This window comes from Stegostoma tigrinum, chromosome 18, assembly GCF_030684315.1.
Source record: "Stegostoma tigrinum isolate sSteTig4 chromosome 18, sSteTig4.hap1, whole genome shotgun sequence".
Taxonomy (NCBI): domain Eukaryota; kingdom Metazoa; phylum Chordata; class Chondrichthyes; order Orectolobiformes; family Stegostomatidae; genus Stegostoma; species Stegostoma tigrinum.
This window is the reverse complement of record NC_081371.1, coordinates 28,492,124-28,516,149: the sequence shown is the minus strand read 5'-3', so window position 1 is coordinate 28,516,149 and position 24,026 is coordinate 28,492,124. Positions and strand designations below refer to the sequence as shown.

Sequence of the window (24,026 nt, the reverse complement as noted above, 5' to 3'; positions counted from 1 at the left end):
ATTAGGATTATTTACATTAGAAAGACGGAAGTTGAGGGGAGACCTGATTGAGGTCTACAAAATCATGAGAGGTATAGACAGGATGGACAACAAGAAGCTTTTTCCCCAGCGTCGGGGACTTAATTACTAACGGTCGCAATTTCAAAGTGAGAGGGGAAAAGGTTAAGGGAGATATGCGTGGAAAGTTCTTCACACAGAGGGTGGTGGATGCCTGGAACGATTATCAGCGGAGGTGGTAGAGGCAGACATGATAGCGTCATGAATGAGCAGGGAGCAGAGGGATACAGATCCTTGGAAAATAGATGACAGGTTAAGATAGAGGATTTGGATTGGCGCAGGCTTGGAGGGCTGTAGGGCCTGTTCCTGTGCTGTATACTGCATCCGCTGTACCCAGTATGGCTTCCTCTACGTTGGGGAAACCAAGTGGAGGCTTGGGGACTGCTTTGCAGAACACATACGCTCAGCTCGCAATAAACAACTGCACCTCCCCGTCGTGAACCATTTCAACTCCGCCTCCCATTCCTTAGACGACATGTCCATCCTGGGCCTCCTGCAGCCATAATGATACCACCCATAGGTTGCAGGAGCAGCAACTCATATTCTGCTTGGGAACCCTGCAGCCCAATGGTATCAATGTGGATTTCACAAGCTTCAAAATTTCCCCTCCCCCCACTGCATCCCAAAACCAGCCCAGTTCGTCCCCGCCTCCCTAACCTGTTCTCCCCCTCACCTATCCCCTCCTCCCACCTCAAGCCACACCTCTATTTCCTTCTTCCTAACCTCATCCCGTCCCCTTGACCTGTCCATCCTCCCCGGACTGACCTATCCCCTCCCTACCTCCCCACCCATACTCTCCTCTCCACCTATCTTCTTTTCTCTCCATCTTCGGTCTGCCTCCCCCCCCCTCCCTATTTATTTCAGAATCCTCTCCCCATCCCCCTTTTCTGATGAAGGGTCTAGGCCCGCAACATCAGCTTTTGTGCTCCTAAGTTGCTGCTTGGCCTGCTGTGTTCATCCAGCTTCACACTTTGTTATCTCATATTGCTGTCTTGCTTTGCTATTTGGCATAGGCACAAAGCCAGGAAATTTGTCATAGTTGTCAACAGGCTCTCACTCAGGGTTTCCCAGCACAGTAAGTCAAGGGCAGCCTCCAATACCAATCCAAATCTGGCGCAGAGTGGTCAGAATCGTGATCCTGTCCTCATAAGGGGTAAGAAGTTGAATGACGACAGCACACCCCTCGTCTTGAGTCTTTCTACCCTATTGTGATTGGTTTTCCTCAGGGAATAACGGATAGACAGATGTAATAGAAGACAAAAATAAGTGGCACATTTGTTATTCTTGGTGCATTTGAGAATGTGTCATCAACAAGTGAATAGGCAACAGAGAGGGCATACAGGGTTAGTGGTGTTGGGATCAGGTGGGTTGAGAGAAAGTGAGTCCTGAGGGAAGAGAAAGTCCCATGTAAATACTATCCTGGCCACAAGATCAACTTTTAGGTATATGATGAATGAGAATAGTTAATTATCTTCCAAATCCTTGTTTCCTATCTGAAAGGAGAGCGAGATACTATCTTTTCGAGTCTGGAGGTTTTCTGTTGCTGTATTAAAGTTATAGAATCACCACAGAGTGAAAACAGGCCATTCAGCCCAACAAATCCACATTGCCCCTCCAAACAGCATCCCACCCAGACCCATTCGCCAACCCCCGCTTTTTCCATATCTAACCCCCATAACCTAAACATCCCCGGACACTATGGGGCAATTTAGCATAGCCAGTCCCCCTAACCTGTGCATCTTTGGAATGTGGGAGGAAACTGGAGCAGCCAGAGGAAACCCAGACAGACACAGGGAGAACATGCAAACTCCACAAAGTCACCCAAGGGTGGAATTAAACCTGGGTCCCTGGCAATGTGAGGCAGCAGTGCTAACCACTGAGACAGTGTGCTGCCACATTGTGTATTGTTCATTTTGAGCCACCCATATTTTTCAAACACAAGCTGTCTATCTGTCCAGGAACCAATCAGAGAATTGTTGTTGTGCTAAACATTCCTCACTTGCAGAAATTGTGCTACTTGAAAACCAATCAACAGCCTATCCTTGGGCAAAGCTGCTCCAAACACCTGTATGCAATGACTCTTAAGCACCTTCCCTCAGTCCTACAACAAAGCAACAGTTCAAACACAACTCACAATGAGTTCCAGTATAATAAAATGTGAGGCTGGATGAACACAGCAGGCCAAGCAGCATCTCAGGAGCACAAAAGCTGACGTTTCGGGCCTAGACCCTTCATCAGAGAGGGGGATGGGGTGAGGGTTCTGGAATAAATAGGGAGAGAGGGGGAGGCGGACCGAAGATGGAGAGAAAAGAAGATAGGTGGAGAGAGTTTAGGTGGGGAGGTAGGAGGGGATAGGTCAGTCCAGGGAAGACGGACAGGTCAAGGAGGTGGGATGAGGTTAGTAGGTAAGAGACGGAGGTGCGGCTTGGGGTGGGAGGAAGGGATGGGTGAGAGGAAGAACAGGTTAGGGAGGCAGAGACAGGTTGGGCTGGTTTTGGGATGCAGTGGGTGGAGGGGAAGAGCTGGGCTGGTTGTGTGGTGCAGTGGGGGAAGGGGAGATTTTGAAGCTGGTGAAGTCCACATTGATACCATTGGGCTGCAGGGTTCCCAAGCGGAATATGAGTTGCTGTTCCTGCAACCTTCGGGTGGCATCATTGTGGCACTGCAGGAGGCCCATGATGGACATGTCATCAAAAGAATGGGAGGGGGAGTGGAAATGGTTGGCGACTGTGAGGTGCAGTTGTTTGTTGCGAACTGAGCGGAGGTGTTCTGCAAAGCGGTCCCCAAGCCTCCGCTTGGTTTCCCCAATATAGAGGGAGCCACACCAGGTACAGTGGATGCAGTATACCACATTGGCAGGTGTGCAGGTGAACCTCTGCTTAATGTGGAATGTCATCTTGGGACCTGGGATAGGGGTGAGGGAGGAGGTGGGGGGGCAAGTGTAGCATTTCCTGCGGTTGCAGGGGAAGGTGCCGGGTGTGGTGGGGTTGGAGGGCAGTGTGGAGCGAACAAGGGAGTCACGGAGAGACTGGTCTCTCCGGAAAGCAGACAGGGGTGGGGATGGAAAAATGTCTTGGGTGGTGGGGTCAGATTGTAGATGGCGGAAGTGTCGGAGGATGATGCGTTGTATCCGGAGGTTGGTGGGGTGGTGTGTGACAACGAGGGGGATCCTCTTTGGGCGGTTGTGGCGGGGGCGGGGTGTGAGGGATGTGTTGCGAGAAATACGGGAGACGCGGTCAAGGGCGTTCTCAATCACTGTGGGGGGAAAGTTGCGGTCCTTGAAGAACTTGGACATCTGGGATGTGCGGGAGTGGAATGTCTTATCGTGGGAGCAGATGCAGCGGAGGCGGAGGAATTGGGAATAGGGGATGGAATTTTTGCAGGAGGGTGGGTGGGAGGAGGTGTATTCTAGGTAGCTGTGGGAGTTGGTGGGCTTGAAATGGACATCTGTTACAAGCTGGTTGCCTGAGATGGAGACTGAGAGGTCCAGGAAGGTGAGGGATGTGCTGGAGATGGCCCAGGTGAACTGAAGGTTGGGGTGGAAGGTGTTGGTGAAGTAGATGAACTGTTCGAGCTCCTCTGGGGAGCAAGAGGCGGCGCCAATACAGTCATCAATGTACCGGAGGAAGAGGTGGGATTTGGGGCCTGTGTAGGTGCGGAAGAGGGACTGTTCCACGTAACCTACAAAGAGGCAGGCATAGCTGGGGCCCATGCAAGTGCCCATGGCCACCCCCTTAGTCTGTAGGAAGTGGGACGAGTCAAAAGAGAAGTTGTTGAGGGTGAGGACAAGTTTGGCTAGGCGGATTGAGAGTTCCAGTAGCCTGTTTTCAAACTGCAGCATCTGCTTCCACAGTTCCGTTCATTTAAAACAGTATACTTTTCCAAGGTATGATCTGTAACCCAAACAAAAGAAACAAAAAAAAGTCTTGATTTGGTGGGAGTGACCTTCAGAAAAGAACTTGAAATTGCTTATGGGAAAGGGTAAGTGTCACTGGTAGGCAATAGTAAGGGAAGTGTTGGTGAGAAATTATATAATGATGTAAACTTGACGAGATAGAGTGAGAAGAATGGTGTTGTAAACAGCAGGATGTGGATAAATGTGCAATTGTAATCACTTTTCCTGCCCTATTTAAATCATTAAAGTGTTTCCCGCATTAAATTGAGGAACGTTTTGTTCAGTGCTTCTGCTACTAATCTTCACTGCCACCTGTAACCATCAACTCTTTAGAACCATACCCAGATTCTTCCTGCAATGGTTGTGGCAGTGTATGTTTCTCCAACTACTCTCAGCTCCTAGAAGCACATTAGAGAGACTTCATAAAAGTAAGATGCAATCTTTGAACATCCAGAATCTATTATTACATAATTTCATGATTCCAACTCCAAATACTCCAAATTCACACTTTATAGTCTTTTAAAGATTGGAGTTGAGGTTGCATCATTCAAATTCAGAAGTAAAATATTCATAAAGAATGTTAAAGTGACAGATGCACAGCACTTGTTTCTGGAATTTACACTTGATATTGTTATCTCCAACCCACTTCAATAACCACACCAACAGAATGCCTCAGAATTTATGCAGAGGCCCTTCTCTGTTGGTCCCTATTGCTAGAAATTGAAAAGGAATTTCATGGTATATAAATCTAGGGAAGCCAAAATGGTAAACAATAAAGCAAAGACTACTATAGCTTATCGCTACAGTAGTAGCTGGAGAAGCAGGACCATTGTCCATGTTTAAAGCTGAGTGTGCCCATCATTTAGTCGGGTGAGTAGAGTAAAACAAAAGTCATAGGTCCCTCTCAAACTGTTGCAATACCAGAGAAGAGGATAGGATGCAGGTACAAGCAGGGTAGCTATCTGAGTTTTCAGGCACCAGATACAGATGGCTGCTAATAATATATTTGAAGTAAGTTTGCTCTCCTCATTCCATTGCAAGAGGGTCTTACTGATTCCAGAACTCTGGCAGGCCTCTCTCTTGCAGGCCAGGAGCAGCAATTTCATCAGTGCATCTGTCAGGAACCACAGCTTTTGAACTTTGTTTAGTTTATTAAGAAAACAATGATATTCATCACAGCTACTCATGTTCTTCAGGAATGAGTTTTGGTCAATGAATTTCAACCTGACATTAAATTCAATTAACTCATCTGGCTAAAGAAATCTCACTGGTTATGCTTTCCAGTGCTTTGTAGTTCACAGATGTTTTTGAGTTTTGAAATGGATTTTTTAAAAAATAGTTTCTCTTTTTCGCTGGTTTCCATTCAGTAACTCCCTCTGTTGTAAATTTTTGATGCATGAGCTGAGGTAGTGAGTTTGGCAGGCTTTTTGATTGTAATGGGTATTTCTGCCAAACCCAAACTGTCCTCATTGAAAGAAATGTAGTAGGATAAATACTGATTATTAACAGGCGTGCAAGACCTAGGTAATTTCTGCTTTCACTGAAAAAATACTCTACTGAGATTAGCAAATGATGCAGTCACCAAATACATTGGTTTATCTTCATTGGCAGTGGTCACCAGGGTTAGAAATGCTAGTTATCATTGGAGCAGCAATGGCAACTGGAATGCAAGAAGAACAATGAGAACAGTCATGACTGCTAGAAGAGGAGCACAACAAAAAACAGGCAGATATATCTTTGGTCAAATTGGCCTGCCCTTTTCTTCCGAGCCAAAGCTGAAGATGATGTAATGTTTCTTTCTTATGGTCACTAGTGGAGTTTCAAAGCAGGTTACAGCAGCCAACGTGGCAGCAGGAAAGCTTAGAAAAGTCAGGCCAAAGAACAGAGCTAGAGAAGTAGGTTAGAAACTGGCAGCAGGTCGAGCAGCTGTAGAGGCCAAACAGCAGTGAGCATGAACAAGGGATGAGCTAAGCGCCACCAGTAGTAAGAAGCCTAAATTTACACCATGACTCCAAAGTGTTTACATTGGAAATACCAATTATGAATATCTATATTGGTAATTGCAGTTTTAGATATTGACATAAAATTGTTACTAACAGCTATGACAAAAGCAAGTTGAGTGGAAAGTGCACATATTTTAATATTCCATAAATAGACATTCAAAGGCTGTTAGGATGAAAATTCTACATATTTTAAAAAAGGTATTACTCTCTAATAAAATTGGAATGCATCTTTTAAATGGCAAAAAGGTCATACACTTAATTTTACAGGCCCCCATCTTCAATTCTGTCAATGTAAAAGCATTACAAAACTGAACCTTTTGGTTTTCCTTGCTTGGGATTTATGAATCACCATCTAGTCTCGCCGGGCTCTAAACAAGCTGTACAAAGAGAACAGGCAATTAATTGGAGGCAAATAGTATGCTGGTTCTCCCCTCCTCACTTTGAAAATAACATGTTCCCAGCACATTGGAAAACTAGTACGCCAATCAGGAGTGCTACTTTCAAACTATGATCATACCCAACCTTGTCCTGTGGGTCATTGAAAATTAAACCCTACATGGTATCCAGAATAATCAACATCCATTTTTCTTTATTTAGCAGTATACACAAACCTGGAGACTGCGTTTTTTGAAACTGCTGTACAGTTTATCATTTTGTAAACCATTTTGAAACAGAAGTCTGAAACGGATCTTTTAAACAAAAATCTTTGAGTATAAAAAGGCCCATGAAGATTGTATTAGTTGTGCAGTGTGATGTCACAAACTGGAGCAGTGCTATTGATATGACTGTTATTCCTTTAATTGATTTGCTGCTACCTAATTTATGACTTATTTATATCTTTTACATCACCTATTAGCCTCAATTGAGTACTGCATGTCCTTGGGTGTGGTGCAATTGCTAAATTTAAGAAATTTAAAACTGGAACCCAATTCGTCATTTCCAGTTTTAACAAAAAAGGACTAAGGGCAGTTGCTCCCAGGTCGCTGGCCTCTAATTTAAATACTTTGTATGTTGATACATGCCTCATATTTTACCTCTCTTCCAAATTTGATGTTGGATGTCCAGGTTTCCCAGATCTAAGGTCTGGTGATTAGCCATCAAAACACATTTTGAATATTGACAGAATTTCATTATCAAAGGTAACTTATTAGCATTAGATGAGAGTCTGTTGCTCCACCTTCACATTGGAAGGATGACCAACTCAAGATATACAAAGGAGACTTGAAGATCTCAAACTGTTGGCTGAAGCCTGATCAGCAGATTGGTGGGCTGGGATCCCAAAAGAATTGAGAATTTCATAACAGCCTTATGAAAATTCTGCTATTCACAGGCAAGAGAAACAGGAGCCACTGACACCTACTACTTTCCCCACCAGACCCATTCATTTTTGATCAAAAATTCTTATTTTATTACCATCAATTATTTGTCACAGTAAATAGAGGTAAATAAATTTCTTACCACTATGACAGATGTAGTTATCAGGTTCTTGCAAGAATTATTTGGAATACATGGTAAACTTGATGTAGTTGTTTCAGACAGTGAACCACAGCCTTCCAATGAGTACTTCAGGCAGTTTGAAAACTACTCTGAAATTAATCTTGACACATGCTTGCCAAGATACCCAAAATTGAATAGGTCTGAACAGTTAGAGCACTTTTGAAGTGAAATTCTGACTGCCCTTCTGCAGAAACTGAACACCCAGTTCCCCATTCTATCAAAGAGTTTGACTCCTCATTTACATCAATGGGACTATCACAATGTATCCGGGAACAGGTGATAGACAATGTCAGTATCAACCTTCAAGATGGTTGACATTTTGACTCAAAGGCAACAGGATATGGGATCTGAACAGGAAAGGTATGGTCATTCAAGAACTATCAACCAGCAGCAATCCAATGCGTATGGCAGAAAATGGTGTTGAAATGAAATGCAGGAACCTCATCCAATTGCAGATTCAATCATCCGCCACTTTTTGGTTGGGGCAAGCCCAATGAAGGAAAGAGACATTCAATTCTCAAACCATCAGAAATAGAATCAAAGTCTTCAACCCAAAAATGTATCAAACATCCAAATCTGAAGAGAACACATTGTGGAAGAATAGTGAAGGCTATAAGATACAGGAATACAATTAGGTCATTTGGTCCATTTAATCTATCCATCATTCAATTGTCACTCTCATTTTTCAAGCCCATCCTCCTGCCGTCTTCCCGTAACTCATGATCCAGTTATCAATATAAAACCTAACTATCTTTGTATTAAATACCGTCAATGACTTGGCCTCCATAGCCCTCTGAAGCAAGGGGTTCCATAGGTTAACCGCCCTTTGACTGAAGAAATTCCTCCTCATCTCAGTTCTAAATGGTTGTTCCCTCAATTTGAGGCTATGCCCGCGGGTCCTTGTCTCCCCAACTGGTGGAAACATTTTCTCCACATCCACTCTATCCAGACCTCTCAGTATTCTGTAAGTTTCAATCAGATACCCCCTCAACCTTCCAAACGCCATCAAGTACAGATCCAGAGTCATATGACAAGCCGTTTATCCCCAGGATCATTCTTGTATTCTTGATCATTCTGGACCCCTCCAATACCAGCACATCCTTCCTTAGAAGTGGACCCAACAAAACTGCTCCCAATTTTCCAAATGTGGTCTGACATGATCCTTATACAGTACCAACAGTACATCTCCACTCTTGTATTCTAGCCCTCTTGAAATGAATGCTAACTTTGTATGTGCCTTCCTAATTGCTAACTGAACCTGCATATTAATCTTAAGAGAATACAGAACAAGGACTCCTGAGCCCCTTGATGCTTCAAATTTCTGAAGCTTTATCCCATTTTAAAACAGTCTACACCTCTATTCTTCCCACCAAAGTGCATAACCTCACACTTTCCCACATGATATTCCATTTACCATTTCTTTAACCACTTGCATAGCCTCTCCAAGTCCTTCTGCAGTTTACCCATTTCCATAAAAAAAACTTATCCCTCTACCTATCTTTGTGTCAGCTGCAAACTTAGCAATAATACACTCAGTTTGTTTGTCCAGATCGTTAATGTATAATGTGAATAGTTGTGGTTCCAACATGGATCCCAGTAGAATTTCACTGAAAAACTTCACTACCAGCCTGAAAAAGAACCATTTATCCCTAGTCTTTGCCTTTTGCCGGTCAGCAAATCTATATCCATGCCAGTACGTTGCTCCTAACAGCTCCTAAGTGGCACCTGGTCAAAGAACCGGAAATTCAAACAGATCATGTCCACTGGCTCTCTTTTGTCTAACTTGCTTGTTACCTCCTCAAAGAATTCTGACAGATTTGTCAGACATCACTTCCCCTTGACAAAGCCATGCTGACTCATTTGTATTTTACCACGCACTTCCAAATATCCTGCAATTTCATCCTTAATAACGGACACTTAAAATCTTACCAACAGCCAAGGTCAGGCTAACCAGCCCATATTTTCTAGTGTTCTGCCTCCCTCCTTTCTTAAACAAGGTGTTACATTAGCCATTTTCAAATCTTCTAGGCCACTACCTGCCTCCAGTGATTCCTGAAAGATCACCAATGTCTCCACATCTCCACAACTACTTCCTTCAGAACTCTAGGGTGTAGTCCATCTGGTCTGGGTGATTTATCCACCTTCAGAGAGGTCATATTCCAGACTACTTGAGGCAAGACAAGGTCAATTGTACATGTTTACTCACAATCTGTTGTTTTTGAGTCCCAACCATGACATTCGTTTCCCAGATATAAGAGGAGGCTGATGCAGGTTCATGATGAAATGCTCTAAGGGTCATCTGTAAGTACAGCACAGAATTTTATAGAAACAGGAGTAGGCCATTCAGCTCCTTCAGCCTGTTCTACTATTCAATGAAATCATGGCTGATCTGTCACCTAACTCCATATTCCTGCCTTTGGCCCATATGTCTCAATACCTTTGCTTGGCAAAAATCTATCTATCTCAGATGTAAAATTATCAACTGATCCAGCATCCATTGCTGTTTGTGGAAGAAAGGTCCAAACCTCTACCACCCTTTGTGTGTAGAAATGCTTCCTAATGTCTTTCCTAAACTATCTCGCCCTAATTCTCAGACTATGCCCCCAGGTCTGGAATTTCCAATGAGTGGGAATTCTTTTCCTGTTAAAATCTTAAAGACTTTGATCAGATCACTCCTTAACCTTCTAAATTTGAAACAAAACAGGTCTAGTTTGCACAATCATTCCACATAACCGCTGAAGTCCAGGTATCATTCTTGTAAATCTACTTTATGTTTCCTGCAAGGCCAGTATACCTTTCCTAAGGTGTGGTGTTCCGACCCTCTCAGTGTTCCAGATGGGGTCTGACCAGGGTCTAATATAACTGCAGCATAATTTCTACATTCTTGTACTTTCATCCTCTAGATATAAAGGCCAGCATTACATAAGCCTTCCTGATTATTTTCTACCTTGCCATGGTCAGTAAAATAACTATCACAGCTATTTATAGTTACTTGTGACACTGCAGATGTAAAAATGTGACAAATTGCAAAAGCATTTGTGAAATAAAAAACTGCAAAAGCTGATTCCACATCAGAATGCAAGTAATATGTTCCTGGAGGAATAGCTTTACAAAACGTCATGCATCAAGAAACAGAAGAATATTAAGTTAAGGATAATGAACTGTATTACTGTAAAAACATGTTCATGAACCAAAATCACAGTAGTTAACAGCACAAAAGGAGACCTTTTGGCACATTATTTCAGTGCCAGCACTTTGCCAAAAGAAAACAGTTTGATAACCACTGAGGTAGTCTCTGTCAAACTGTTGCCCAGTTGCATTGCATCATGTCTGCATGAAGGAAATTTTCCTAACATTTATAATCACGCTGCATATGAGCTGGGAATTTCTTTGATTGCCTTAAAGAAATTGGACAGAATATCTTGTTTCTTTGAACATTTATTCACAGAATACAGACATTGCTTTGCTCAGTCCCCAATTATTGCACACCCCTAGCTGCCTTGAGAAGTTGGCGCCGAGCTGCCTTTTTGAAACGTTGTAGTTCATTTGCTGTTAGCAAACCCACAATTCTGTAAGGGAAAGGGTTCCAGGATCTTGACCCAGCAATATTAACGAATGGCAATATATTTCCAAGTCAGGATGGTGAATGGCTTGGAGGGATACCTGCAGGTGGTGGTATTCCCATGTTTCTGCTATCCTTGTCCTTTTAGATGATAGTGGTTGTGAAATTGGAAGGTGCTGTCTAAGGATCATTGGTGATTTTCCACAATTCATCTTGTAGATAGTACATACTGCTTCTGCTAAGCATTGATAGTGAAGGGACTGCATGTCAATGTGGATCTAATCAAGTGAGCTGCTTTGTCCTGGATGGTGTCAGTCAGTCAGTCAGTGCACTTATCAAGCCAAGTGAGGAGTATCCCATCATAGATCGTAGGAACTGCAGATGCTGGAGAATCTGAGATAACAAAATGTAGAGCTGGATGAATGCAGCAGGCCAAGCAGCATCAAAGGACCAAGAAAGCTGACGTTTTGGGCCTAGAAGGGTCTAGTCCAAAACATCAGCTTTCCTGCTTCTATGATGCTGCTTGGCCTGCTGTGTTCATCCAGCTCTACACCTTGTTATCTCAGTATCCCATCATACTCCTGACTTGTGCCTTATCGACGATGAACAGGCTTTGGGCAGTCAGGAGCTAAGTTACTCATTACAGGATTCCTAGTTTCTGACTTGGTCTTGTACCGACAGTACTTGTAGGGGCTGTCCTGTTTGACGTCTTGTCAATGGCAACCCCCAAAATGCTGACAGTTGGGGATTCACCATTAGCACTGACATTGAATGTCAAGGAGCAATGGTTACAAATCTCTTTTTCGAGATGGTCATTCTCTAGCAAATATTACTGGCCACTTGTCAACTTATACCTGGATATTGTCTAGGTCTTGCTACGTATGGACATGGACTGCTTTAGTCTCTTGAGTCACAAAAGCCGCTGAACATCGTGTAATCATCAGCAAACACACAATTCTTCCCTTATGATGAAAGGAAAGTCATTGATAAAGTGGCTGGTAATATCCTTCTGTCACGTTTTAATTGTAAAATTCCATTCCTGTTAGGGATTGCAATGACGGTCTTTATTGAAGAATCCAAAAGAGAACGCTTATCAGTATGCACATTTTCCCATCCTTAGGAATATTAAGACAAGTTTTTTAAAACTATTTTTTCACAGCATCCCTTACAAACATTCTAACTAAATGAAAATTGTGGTTTGCTATAAAATATTGGATAATATATTTAAAACCCTGCTTCTTCATTATAGGCAGGCAAAGTCATCAGTGTAGTTGTAAATTACAACTAATTAACTTCGTTTTACCTAGACCATTTTCTATTAATCATTGGTCTTGATTTCAATAAGTACGTTGTTAAGCATTTTTTATAAACTGACTCATATCTTGGTTTTTAAGGTTCTTCAGTAGATTTGTAGCCGGGTTGTGGATGCTTGCCGAGCTGATTTGTTAGTTCACAGACATTTCATTACTCTGCTGGGTAACATCATCAGTGCAGCCTCCGATGAAGCGCTGTTGTGGTTTCCTGCCTGATATTTAACCTTTGAGGTCCGTTGGATTTGATTACCTCATCTCCGGTTTTCCTTCACAGTGGTGTTTATATAGGGTCTAGTTGTATGTGTTAGTTGATGTCCTTCTTGGTAGAGAACTAGACCTTATATATACACCATTGTGAAGGTGACCAAACAGGTAGATGAGAGTAAACCAGTTGATGTGGTGTATATGGATTTCTGCAAGGCGTTCGATAAGGTTCCCCACAATAGGCTATTGTACAAAATGCGGAGGAATGGAATTGTGGGAGATATAGCAGTTTGGATCGGAAATTGGCTTGCTGAAAGAAGACAGAGGGTGGTAGTTGATGGGAAATGTTCATCCTGGAGACCAGTTACTAGTGGTGTACCGCAAGGGTCGGTGTTGGGTCCAATGCTGTTTGTCATTTTTATGAATGACCTGGATGAAGGCATAGAAGGATGGGTTAGTAAATTTGCAGACGACACTAAGGTTGGTGGAGTTGTGGATAGTGGCGAAGGATGCTGTAGGTTGCAGAGAGACATAGATAAGCTGCAGAGCTGGGCTGAGAGGTGGCAAATGGAGTTTAATGCAGACAAGTGTGAAGTGATGCACTTTGGTAGGAGTAGCCAGAAGGCAAAGTACAGGGCTAATGGTAAGATTCTTAGCAGTGTAGATGAGCAGAGAGATCTCGGTGTCCATGTACACAGATCCTTGAAAGTTGCCACCCAGGTTGACAGGGCTGTTAAGAAGGCATACATTGTTTTAGATTTTATTAATAGACGGATCGAGTTCCGGAACCAAGAGGTTATGGTGAAGCTGTACAAAACTCTGATGCGGCTGCACTTGGAGTATTGTGTACAGTTCTGGTCACTGCATCATAAGGAGGATGTAGAAGCTTTGGAAAGGGTGCAGAGGAGATTTACTAGGATGTTGCCTGGTATGGAGGGAAGGTCTTACGAGGAAAGGCTGAGGGACTTGAGGCTGTTTTCATTAGAGAGAAGAAGGTTGAGAGGTGACTTAATTGAAACAGATAAAATAATCAGAGGGTTAGATAGGGTGGATAGGGAGAGCCTTTTCCTAGGATGGTGACGGCGAGCACGAGGGGGCATAGCTTTAAATTGAGGGGTGAAAGATATAGGACAGATGTCAGAGGTAGTTTTTTTACTCAGAGAGTAGTAAGGGAATGGAATGCTTTGCCTGCAACGGTAATAGATTCGCCAACTTTAGGTACATTTAAGTCGTCATTGGACAAGCATATGGACGTACATGGAATAGTGTAGGTTAGATGGCCTTGAGATCGGTATGACAGGTCGGCACAACATCGAGGGCCGAAGGGCCTGTACTGTGCCGTAATGTTCTATGAAAACCAGAAATGAGGCAATCATATCCAGTGGACCCCAGAGTTTAAATACCAGGCAGGAAAACACAACAGCGCTTCATCGGAGGCTGCACTGACGATGTTACCCAGCAGAGTAATGAAATGTCTGCCAACCACCAAACCAGTTTGGCAAAACGAACTGACCACAGCATCTTGGTATTCTACAAATTGCAAAAAGTTCTCATATTGCAATGTGTTTAAAAAAAAGGGACATTTGCAGGTTTGTGAATAGAGCAGGAGAAAAAGTCAGTTGTCTTGCAAACAAAGTGATAAGAAGAATGAGGGTGATGCTGATGAACTCCTGTTTTTGTTGGCAGGTCACACAGATAGACCAGAAACTAGATGATGTCCTGAGCATTCTTAAAGATCATCTAACCATACAGCAGCTGCAACATTCTTCAGAATCTACATCGCCAACAACCAAACACCTTGTCTCCATGTCAGTAAACTCAAAAGTATGAGGCCACAAACGCAGCAATTTTAAACTATAAACATCTGAACTAGTCAATGCTTCAAGTGAAAATCATATGATAATGTTGGGCATTCTTTTCTTTCAAAATAAATGTATGATGTACTGCTTTTGAAAAGGTATGTCTTCTCTGTAAATTTGTTTGGTGAAACTCTGTGCATCTATCTATACTATAGCTAGTGCTCATCTTGTACCCTAAATCTATTAACTTAGCAATTTTAACACTTGTAATGCTCTGGTTGTGGTGCTGACAAGGATCAAAAGAATGTTCAGCTCCTCCACAGTGTTCAACAAAAACAGCATACTATAAATATATTCAAATTTCAGAAGCAGTAGACATTTGAAAAAAAGGAAATGTTCATCTTTGCAGAATAATAGACTTCGAGATTGTCACAAAGTGAATTGGAATTATGAAAATAAACAATTTGTAAAGTTCACTGGAAAGAATGTGTGTTTTATATAATTTAGTGATATTATTTTCAGTGATGAAATACTAAATCTTTTTGCTTTTCAAATTTCTCCAAAATCATTAAATTTTTTAAAAGCTTCTTTTGAAGGAAATCAGTTGATGATTGATAGAATTTGACTTCTTGATGCTTCAAATAGAATTTTTGTCCACAAAATTCAATAAGGCAAGAAACAAGCAAGAGGGTTGCAGTCAATGAGTAGCCCACACTCATTGCTTCATATGCAGGAAACAAAGAAACTTTGTGCAGCCTATCATTTACATGATTACAGTTTGCAACCACCACTCCACAAGTCATTGCTGAGTGACGGGACAGAATATAAAAGTAGGGAGGTGCTGCTGCAACTGTACAAGGTTTAGTGAGACAGCACTTGGACTATTGCTTAGAATTTTGGTTCCCTTACTTGAGGAATGATATAATTGCCTTGCAGACACCTCAAACAAGGTTCACTAGATTGATTCCAGAGATGAGAGGTTTGTCTTATGAAGACAGATTGAGTAGTTTAGGCTCATACACTCAGGAATTTGGAAGATTGAGAGGAGATCTAAATGAGTTATATGAGATGCTAAAAGGGATCAACAAAGTAGTGAGGATGTTTCTTCATCTAGAGCAATCTCGAACATGAGGACATTGTTTTAAGAAAAAGGATAGCAGATTCAAAACAAAGATCAAGAAAAATCACTTCTCTCAAAGTGTCATGAATCTATGGAATTCAGTACCCCAGAGTATAGTGGATGCCAAGATATTAAATTAACTTTAAGGAGGAGGTAAACAGATTTTTAATTAGTAATGGGTTGAAGCATTATGGAGAGTGATCAGGAAAGTGGGGTTGAGGCCAAGATGATAATAGTCATGATCATATTATTTGGTGGAGCAGGCTCACGGAGCTGCATTACTATGGGGAAGATATTGGCCTAGAGGTATTATCACTGGACTGTTGATTCAGAGACCCAGATAATGTTCTGGGGACCCCGGTTTGAATCCTGCCAGAGCAGATGTTGGAATTTGTATTCAGTAGAAAAAAGCCTGGAATTAAGAGTCTAATGATGACCGTGAATCCATTGTCGATTGTCAGGAAAAATCTACCTGGTTCACCAATGTCCTTTAGGGAAGGAAACTGCCATCCTTACCTGGTATGGATTATACATGACTACAGACCAACAGCAATGTGGTTGACTCTTAACTGCCCTCTGGACAATTAGAGATGGGCAATAAATGCTGGCCTAGCCAGCAATGCCTACATTGAATCCCACAAATTAATTTTAAAAAAAGTCTCCCACTCCTAGTTCTTATATTCTTGTGTTTTTGAAAAGGAGGTGCGGAATCATGAAAGACTACCGTCAGTTTAAATTTGACTGCATCACTTAAAGCTAGACTGCGCCTCTTGAAAGGGAAGTGCATTTTGACTGAAAGAAAAGTGCAGGAAATAGCTGGGCAAGGTTGAACAAGAATGTCTGATCTCAAAAAAAGAGTGACTGTGGCAAAAAAGGGAAGAGAATGTGTGCCAAGTTTCGTCAGCATAATTCTGGAGACCTTGGTGCAGAAATGTACAGGAGGACATAATTTCCTCAATCCATAAAGGGATCAGGAGATCCTCAAGGCAGATACTGCAAAAGCAGTGAGAACAGATGGCTGTTGTGATTGTTGTCAGCAATGTAGATCCAAGGACCTGAATGCAGCGTCACAGTGGCCTAATATGAGAGGCCCATTGTCAGCAAATGCATCTTCCCACTAAATGGAATGTCAGTTTCGTACTCTGCTCAGTGCATTGCACCCAATAGTTAATAATAAATGATTCTATCAATCATAACTCATTACTCACATTTATAGCATCACCACCCTCTAATTTAGCAATCCTGCAAGCCTCAGAGTTTGCACATACTGCCACTATTATTGGCAGTCACATCACCCAAACATGTTGCAGCACAGCCAATGGCGCAGTTCATTCTTTCTTGTAGAGCCAGTCATGCACTTTTACAGGCATTCGGATTAACCAGCAGGGACAGACATGGCCCATATCTACAACCCAGTGGAGGTAACAATGTTAGCCATGTTGAAGTAGGCCCCGGTTCATGCTGCATCTTCTCAATCCCATTTCCCTTTACCTCTCAATTTCTTCTGAAATAACTTACAAATGGTCTAAGCACTGACCTCTTACTTTCCCCACTACCCTCATTGTAACCCTGCTTTTGTGCTTTTTCCTTTCAGATATCCAAAACCTGCCAAGTGGCCAGGCGGTGGTGAAAGAGAACAGGCAGATGAGCAGGAAAACATGACAAATATCAAGCACCATCACTCACTTTCCCACTTATTACCCCTAACTCTGTGGGCAGAATTTAATGCCTTAACCAATGCTGTGTTTGGTGGTGGTAGGCATTTAATCGGGTAGTATGGTGACAGGTGAAGATCTCACCATGTTCCTGTCTCTGGCCTGCATGTCCATAGACAGAAAACTTGGGATGACCAAAGGAAGCTTTTCAGTGAGCAACCATGGCCCATTTATTGGGGTCATCCAACCCCGCAGTGCAGGACGTCTGAAAAGCAAATCTTGTTGAAGGCTTCCATGCAGGAATCCCTGATCAAAGGCATTCAACAGCTAATTGAGTGAGCAGATATCAGAGAGGTATCATTTCCGATTCTCTCCAAAGACCCCCATCACCATGCACCCACTCCCGCCTCCCCAGTGGTGCTGCTGTGCAATTAAGACAATCAACCTCCAACTGGTGGTATCTCTCAACAAGCAGAGCTTCCAGCCCCTAGGTGGGCACCATCTTCATTTTGTAGTTGTTGCACTGCCCTGAAAGGCAGTACTTATAGATTTTTAATTTACTGTAATTAGAGACACAGGTGTTATAGTGATGGAGAACAAAAACAAAGTAACACAAGTGATTCGCTGGTAACACAAAAACATTAAGAGGTGCATAAAAGCAATTCTGGATAGGAAATAAGAAATTTTTTAAAAAGCCCAAAAAAAATCAAAGCTCATATGTGGTAGTGTCCCTACCTCTGACCCAAGAGGTCTGGGTACAAAACCCATCTTTGGAGCAGTTGGGACATGATATCTTTGATTGGATTGGATTAGACTGCATTAAAAAAATGAACCAAAGTCTTCCAATCCATTTTATTTTAGTTCCCTCCTCTTTCTCTATTCTCCTGAATATCTGTTATTATTACACTAGTCCTGGTTGATAATGTTTGATAAATTGCTCTTGTGGTGTTGTGGTAATGCCCTATCTATGGGATAAAAGGTTTGGTTCAAGTGACCCATGCCCAGTAGATGTATCACAATATGTCTAACCACATTAATTAAGATAATAAGAAGAGCTAGGTTCTTCCCCTGTCGAGATTTGGCTTCTTAACAGTGAAAGGATTCAGAAGGAAAAATGGACACTGATATTTGTGCTAGACTATACATTTTCTTTAAAACATGGAACCAAAGCCTTCAAGGTTTTGTATTACAGTGGACTTGTCTTGATCATGTTCAAGTCCCACCTGGTCCAGAGATGTGTGAATTGTTTGAATTGGTTGATTAAACAAAAAACTTCACTACATGCAGTCTTCATCAACTCTGAGTAACAGTAAGAGCCTCCAAACATTTCCACAGATTAGAAAGTTCTAGTAGACATTAACCTGAAAACGGTTGATGACTTCTTTAAGTAGTGCATACAAGGCATCTTTCCTGCTGCTGGACACATTCAGCTATACAGAATTAACGGAGAGTGTTAACTAGATCTTTATAATTGAAAAGGGCACAGCTGGTGAAACCACACTTCAGGTTCAGTGCTCTCCTTGGTGGTATGAGAAAGTTGTATCTATCACAAGCTTAACTAGTTACTTTGAAAAGTTTTCTGTTTATAAGAATAAGATAGCAGCTTGTGCTGTATTTTGATTTCTGGATACAAATTAAAATTTCAACATTAAAATAAAAGTAAATACAGCTTCCTGCTAGGTTAAAGGGAAAAAATAGGTACTGAGTGGCATGGAATATCATCTCGCCTGAAGTGAACCTTCTCTGTATTTCCCATGCCATCCAAAATATAGATTTAGTCTCCAACTAGTAATAAGTTTGCAAATGATGTTCCTTAAATGGATCTTAATTGCACACATTAATTTCTAATAGAGTTTGAATTAATATCAAAGGCAAAATGTACAGAAAAATTGGCAAAGTATACAAAACCCTTCATTCCACACTAGTAGACATAATTCTCCACACAGCCTTTGATGTTTCACAAAAAGAGACGGAACATAACAATCAGTATAACATTATAGATGATCTGAAACTATTACATAACTGTTTTTCTCAATTGAAATACAAATCAAATCAGGCCATGAGTCATCATGTCGATCTTATCATTGTTTGCAGTTTCATCGCCCAAAATTTCCTGATGAAGCCTATTCACATTCAAACTAAGTGGGAAGTATTCCCTTATCAAACTGTAAATGTGGTGGTGAATGAATATTTGCATATAATTTATATTTGAAACAAATTCAAATATTAATTCACAGTTTACAAAAAAAAACAAAATTCATTGAAACAAAAAGTACATGTATAATTTATCAGAAAGTTTTATCCGGCACAGGCCCAAAAGTGCATTCTCTGAAACATTGTTGCTGCCAGGAAATCAAGCAATTAGTTTTGTTTATGTTGCCATGGGTATACCAATGGACCCGTCATTTCCTGTACTGTAATTTTCATTGACTTTGTTACAGTTGATTCAGTTAATATCAATTTTGCTGAGCTTTACCTCCAGAGCAACACTCACTTTGGTAATAGAAGTTCACGTCGAAATAAAGATAAATCATTCTTGGGGTCCTGGGCAGCGCTGTGCTCCTAGCATAACAACTTGCCCCAAACTCTCTGCTTCTTCCTAACCTTTTAAAGCATAAACACGTCATGAAATGTATCAATAAATGAGTAGAAAGTGTATGTTTTGCATTAATAATGAAGCAAATCATATTACTATATACCACACCATACTGAAACTGTTTCAGCGGTTACATACAGTTTTCAGCATTGTTATAAGTTTACCAAGGGCCCAACATTTAGTTAGACCTCTGAGCATACACCCCACCAAGCTGTATGTGAATATGCCTATAAAAACATAAGGACATCAGAACTAGGAGCAGGACTATGCCATCTGGCCCCTTGAGCCTGCGCCACCATTTAATAAGATCATGGCTGATCTTCTTAAGACTCAGCTCAACCTACCTGCCCGCTCACCATAAGCTTTACTTCCTTTACTGTTCAAAAATTTATCTAGCCTTGCCTTAAAAACATCCAGTGAGGTAGCTTCAACCACTTCACTGGGCAGGGAATTCCACAACCCTTTGGGTGAAGAAGTTCCTCCTGACCTCAGTCCTACATCTGCTTCCCTTTATTTTGAGGTGATGCTCTCTAGTCCTAGTTTCACCTGCTGGTGGAAACAACCTCCCTGCCTCCACTTTATCTATTCCCTTCATAATCTTATGTTTCTATTAGATCTCCCCTCATTCTTCTGAATTCCAATGAGTATAATCCCGATCTACTCGGTCTCTCCTCACAATCCAACCCTCTCAATTCTGGAATCAGCCAAGTGAATCTCTTCTGCGCCCCCTCCAGTGCTAGTAGATCTCTTCTCAAGTAAAGAGGCCAAAACTGCACGCAGTACGCCAGGTGCTGCTTGGCCTGCTGTGTTCATCCAGCTCCACACTGTTGTCTCAGATTCTCCAGCATCTGCAGTTCCCATTATCTGGGAGACCAGTTCTGATATTGTTAAGCAAAGTAAAACCTGGCATCTAATGTTTATGCTACCTTTGTTTTGACACATGCCAGAAATAGCTTTGCATCCGGGAATAGTCAAATGGAATTATTGTACTATGTTACCATTTGGAGCCTAGAAATAATTGACAGATTCGAATTTACGAGAAATAGATTGTCATAGTTTAAGGATCTGAAGTTTCTTCATTAATTCTAAAACAGATTGCTTTGGAAATTAATGATGAGCAAGTAGAATCAAGAACAGGTTCTTAATATGTATTTTGATAGCGTTAATCAAGGTAATTGACAGCCGGGCTAATGTCAGTCCTTAGTGACACAATGAAAAGTAAAACGAGTTGAAAGTTAAAGTATAAGGCTAATGGCGCAAAAAACTTGTCGCTATGGAATCTTTCCAATTTGATTTTTTTCTGGTTCTCATTCATCACTCCTAACATTGCCCTCTCTCTGTATCGCAGCGCATTACATTGGATTTTGTATTATTTCATGCAAAGCACATATACATAGCAAACAGAGACGATGAACCACCTTTTAGGTCTGTTCTCCAAGTTTCGTATATGAACACAAAGTCAGGCAGAAGCATCGATGGCGAGAAACAGAACATTAGTTTTGTCACTTTGAAAAGTACGCCTGAAACTACAATTGTATCTGTGTCAAACAAAACATTGTTTTGCGAACAAACGGCGATCGAGTGTCAGCACATGGCGGTGGTACATTCGTCCTGTCGACACCAAACAACTGCTATCAAGCTTTTAACTGAACTGCCATATCTCGATTGGCTCAGTTACGCCTCACTCGGCGCAACAAAAGTAATCAGATGACTGCAAGAGGGCTGTTACTGCGACAAGTTATACTCAGATCGTAAAACAGAAGACTTAGCAAATCAGATACCCTTCCATAACAGGGACCATAAGAAAATACGAAAGTAGACTTTGCATGGGTTTTAAAACACATTCAGATCCCTGAAGCTTCTAATATTGAATAATTATAAGCTAGACTATGTGATGCCAGCAATTGCGTTATGCGCCTATTCATGTTCCTAACATTAAGAAATGTTGATGTTTATCTGGGCCAATGTTGCCTGTTATTTCGAAAACATGCGCACTTGCAAATCCCATCGCTTAAAAAAAAAGTTAAGGTAGAGCAAATTACACTATAAATGAAAGCCGAAGTGTTCATTCAGCTACGAACCTTGATTTGAGCGTTTCAGCCTTGTTTGAAGATCTTTCCGCGATTAACGGATAGACAATGTTAGGACAAGGCTGTTGAAAAAAACCCTTCTAATTTGTGATTTATGGGTTCAGCGCAGGGAACAGCAAACTGATTCTGGGCTCTCCGCGTATTACTAAGTTCGAATTCTTTTCCAGGTATCTCAACGTATTATCTTAGTTTCAAAGAATGTAGCGTGTCGGTAATTAATCTTCAGAAGTATTTAAAATCAAAGGTAGAATGTCAAGGAAGAAATAAGGTAGATTGCAATCACTGTTAAGACAACAGTGAGGAGAGTATGCTTTGCAGTACTGCTGTGACGCTGTTGAAGGAGTTTATGGTGCCTATGTTGGTCTTGTCACAGAAGCTGGAGCTTCGGTAGAGGCATTGAAGATGTTAATATATTGCTCCGGGTTGCGGTGCTGTCTTGTGATGTGCCAGAGTGTTGTTAATGGATGGTACTGAAAGCCTTCCTGAAATCACACACACATAAAATAGATTTCCTTTAGACTTTCTTACAGAAGATAGCTAGTATTTGGCAAAGAGTTGTATCTATACAGTCCTTGTATTTCGTAATCTTTGTTCTTTTTTCAAATGATTTGCACTTAATTGATTCGATGTACTTTGATATAGCACCTGTAGCCCTATTATTAGCTCATAATAGAATGTTCAAAGATCCAAAGGACTTTGAAGTTCACTTAATATGTGTACATGCAATCCACATTAAAGTGTTTTCTGATGGCTGTTTAAAAGTGTGTGTGTGTAAACAGTTCTATTGTATTAAGTGCAACAAATTATCATGTGATGATCATAGTGAGAGGCTATTACAAGATTTAGCTTGCTCTGTCCTAAGGTCATACTTTACATTAACTCATTCGTGACTACCCGAGGTGTTTTTACTAGTGACTACTATTAATAGTATTGAGCACATGACCTAAGGCTATTAATCTAGTACAGTATTCTGAGAGTGCTGCAATATTGGAGCCACTGTCTTTTAGATAAAATGTAAATCTGAGAACTACTCCATCTTCTCAAGTGTGTGAAAAAATGTTTCATGACAATATTTCACAGAGAACAGGAAAGTTATCCCAATGTCCTGGCCAATATGTATCCTCAATCAACATAAAAAAAAACAAATTGTCTGATCATATGCCACATTGCTGTTATTATGTACTTCTTGTGTGCAAATAGGCTGCTGGATTTTCTGCATTACATGAGGCACCACCCTTCAAAAGTATTCCATTGGTTGTTATAAATAGACTGTAAATGTACAAACCTTTCTTTACTTAAGAAGGTGGTAGTTGATGTATATTGTTACCATACACTGTAAATATGGGAAGCAGCAAGAGAAATGAGAGAGAATGAATCAACTATGTTAGCAGTTAATTTCTCCCGAATTCATACAGAACATCAGTTATTAGTTCACACTAACTAAATTCCAAGCTCTGTCAATGAAACATATTTTTGATTACACTTGTGAATGATGAATACAGGTAGTGTACTGGCATGGACAGAGGATTGGTTGACCAATAGAAAGCAAAGAGTAGGGGTAAATGGAAGTTTTTCCTAGTTGGTGGTCAGTGGCTAGTGGTGTGCCTCAGGGATCAGTGTTGGGACTTCAATTATTTACATAGATGCTTTGGAGTTGGGGACTAAGTGTGGTATGTCAAAATTTGCAGATGACACTAAGGTGAGTGGTAGAGCAATAGTGTCATGACCAGCATTAGGCCTTTAATCCCAGAGTTTTTTTATTAAATTCAAATGCCACCAATGGTTCCCAGATTTTCCCAAGATATCAACTGGGAGGTGCAGTTGTTTATTGTGAACCAAGCGTAGTACCTCCCAGTCGCAAACCATTTCAACTCCCCCTCCCATTCCTTAGACAACATGTCCATCCTGGGCCTCCTGCAGTGCCATAATGATGCCACCCATAGGTTGCAGGAACAGCAACTCATATTCCACTTGGGAACCCTGCAGCCCAATGGTATCAATGTGGATTTCACCAGCTTCAAAATCTCCTCTTCCCCCACTGCATCCCAAAACCAACCCAGCTCGTCCCGCCTCACTAACCTGTTTTTCCTCTCACCTATCCCCTCCTCCCACCTCAAGCCGCACCTCCATTTCCTCCCTACTAACCTCATCCCACCCCCTTGAACTGTCCATCCTCCCCATACTGACCTATCCCCTCCCTACCCTCCTCTCCATCTATCTTCTCCTCTCTCCATC

The 24,026-nt window shown here is 41.5% G+C and overlaps 1 protein-coding gene across 1 annotated transcript in view; it reads left to right on the top strand.

Moving 5' to 3' along the window:
- The window catches only part of kcnq1.2 (potassium voltage-gated channel, KQT-like subfamily, member 1.2), a 480,582-nt gene extending 465,841 nt beyond the window's left edge, over positions 1 to 14,741 (top strand). Inside the window, exon 19 of the mRNA XM_059652242.1 lies at positions 14,218 to 14,741. Within this exon, the coding sequence (XP_059508225.1) occupies positions 14,218 to 14,361 (144 nt within the window). The 3' untranslated portion in view covers positions 14,362 to 14,741. The remainder of the gene's footprint in view (positions 1 to 14,217) is intronic.
- Positions 14,742 to 24,026: the final 9,285 nt, after the last annotated feature.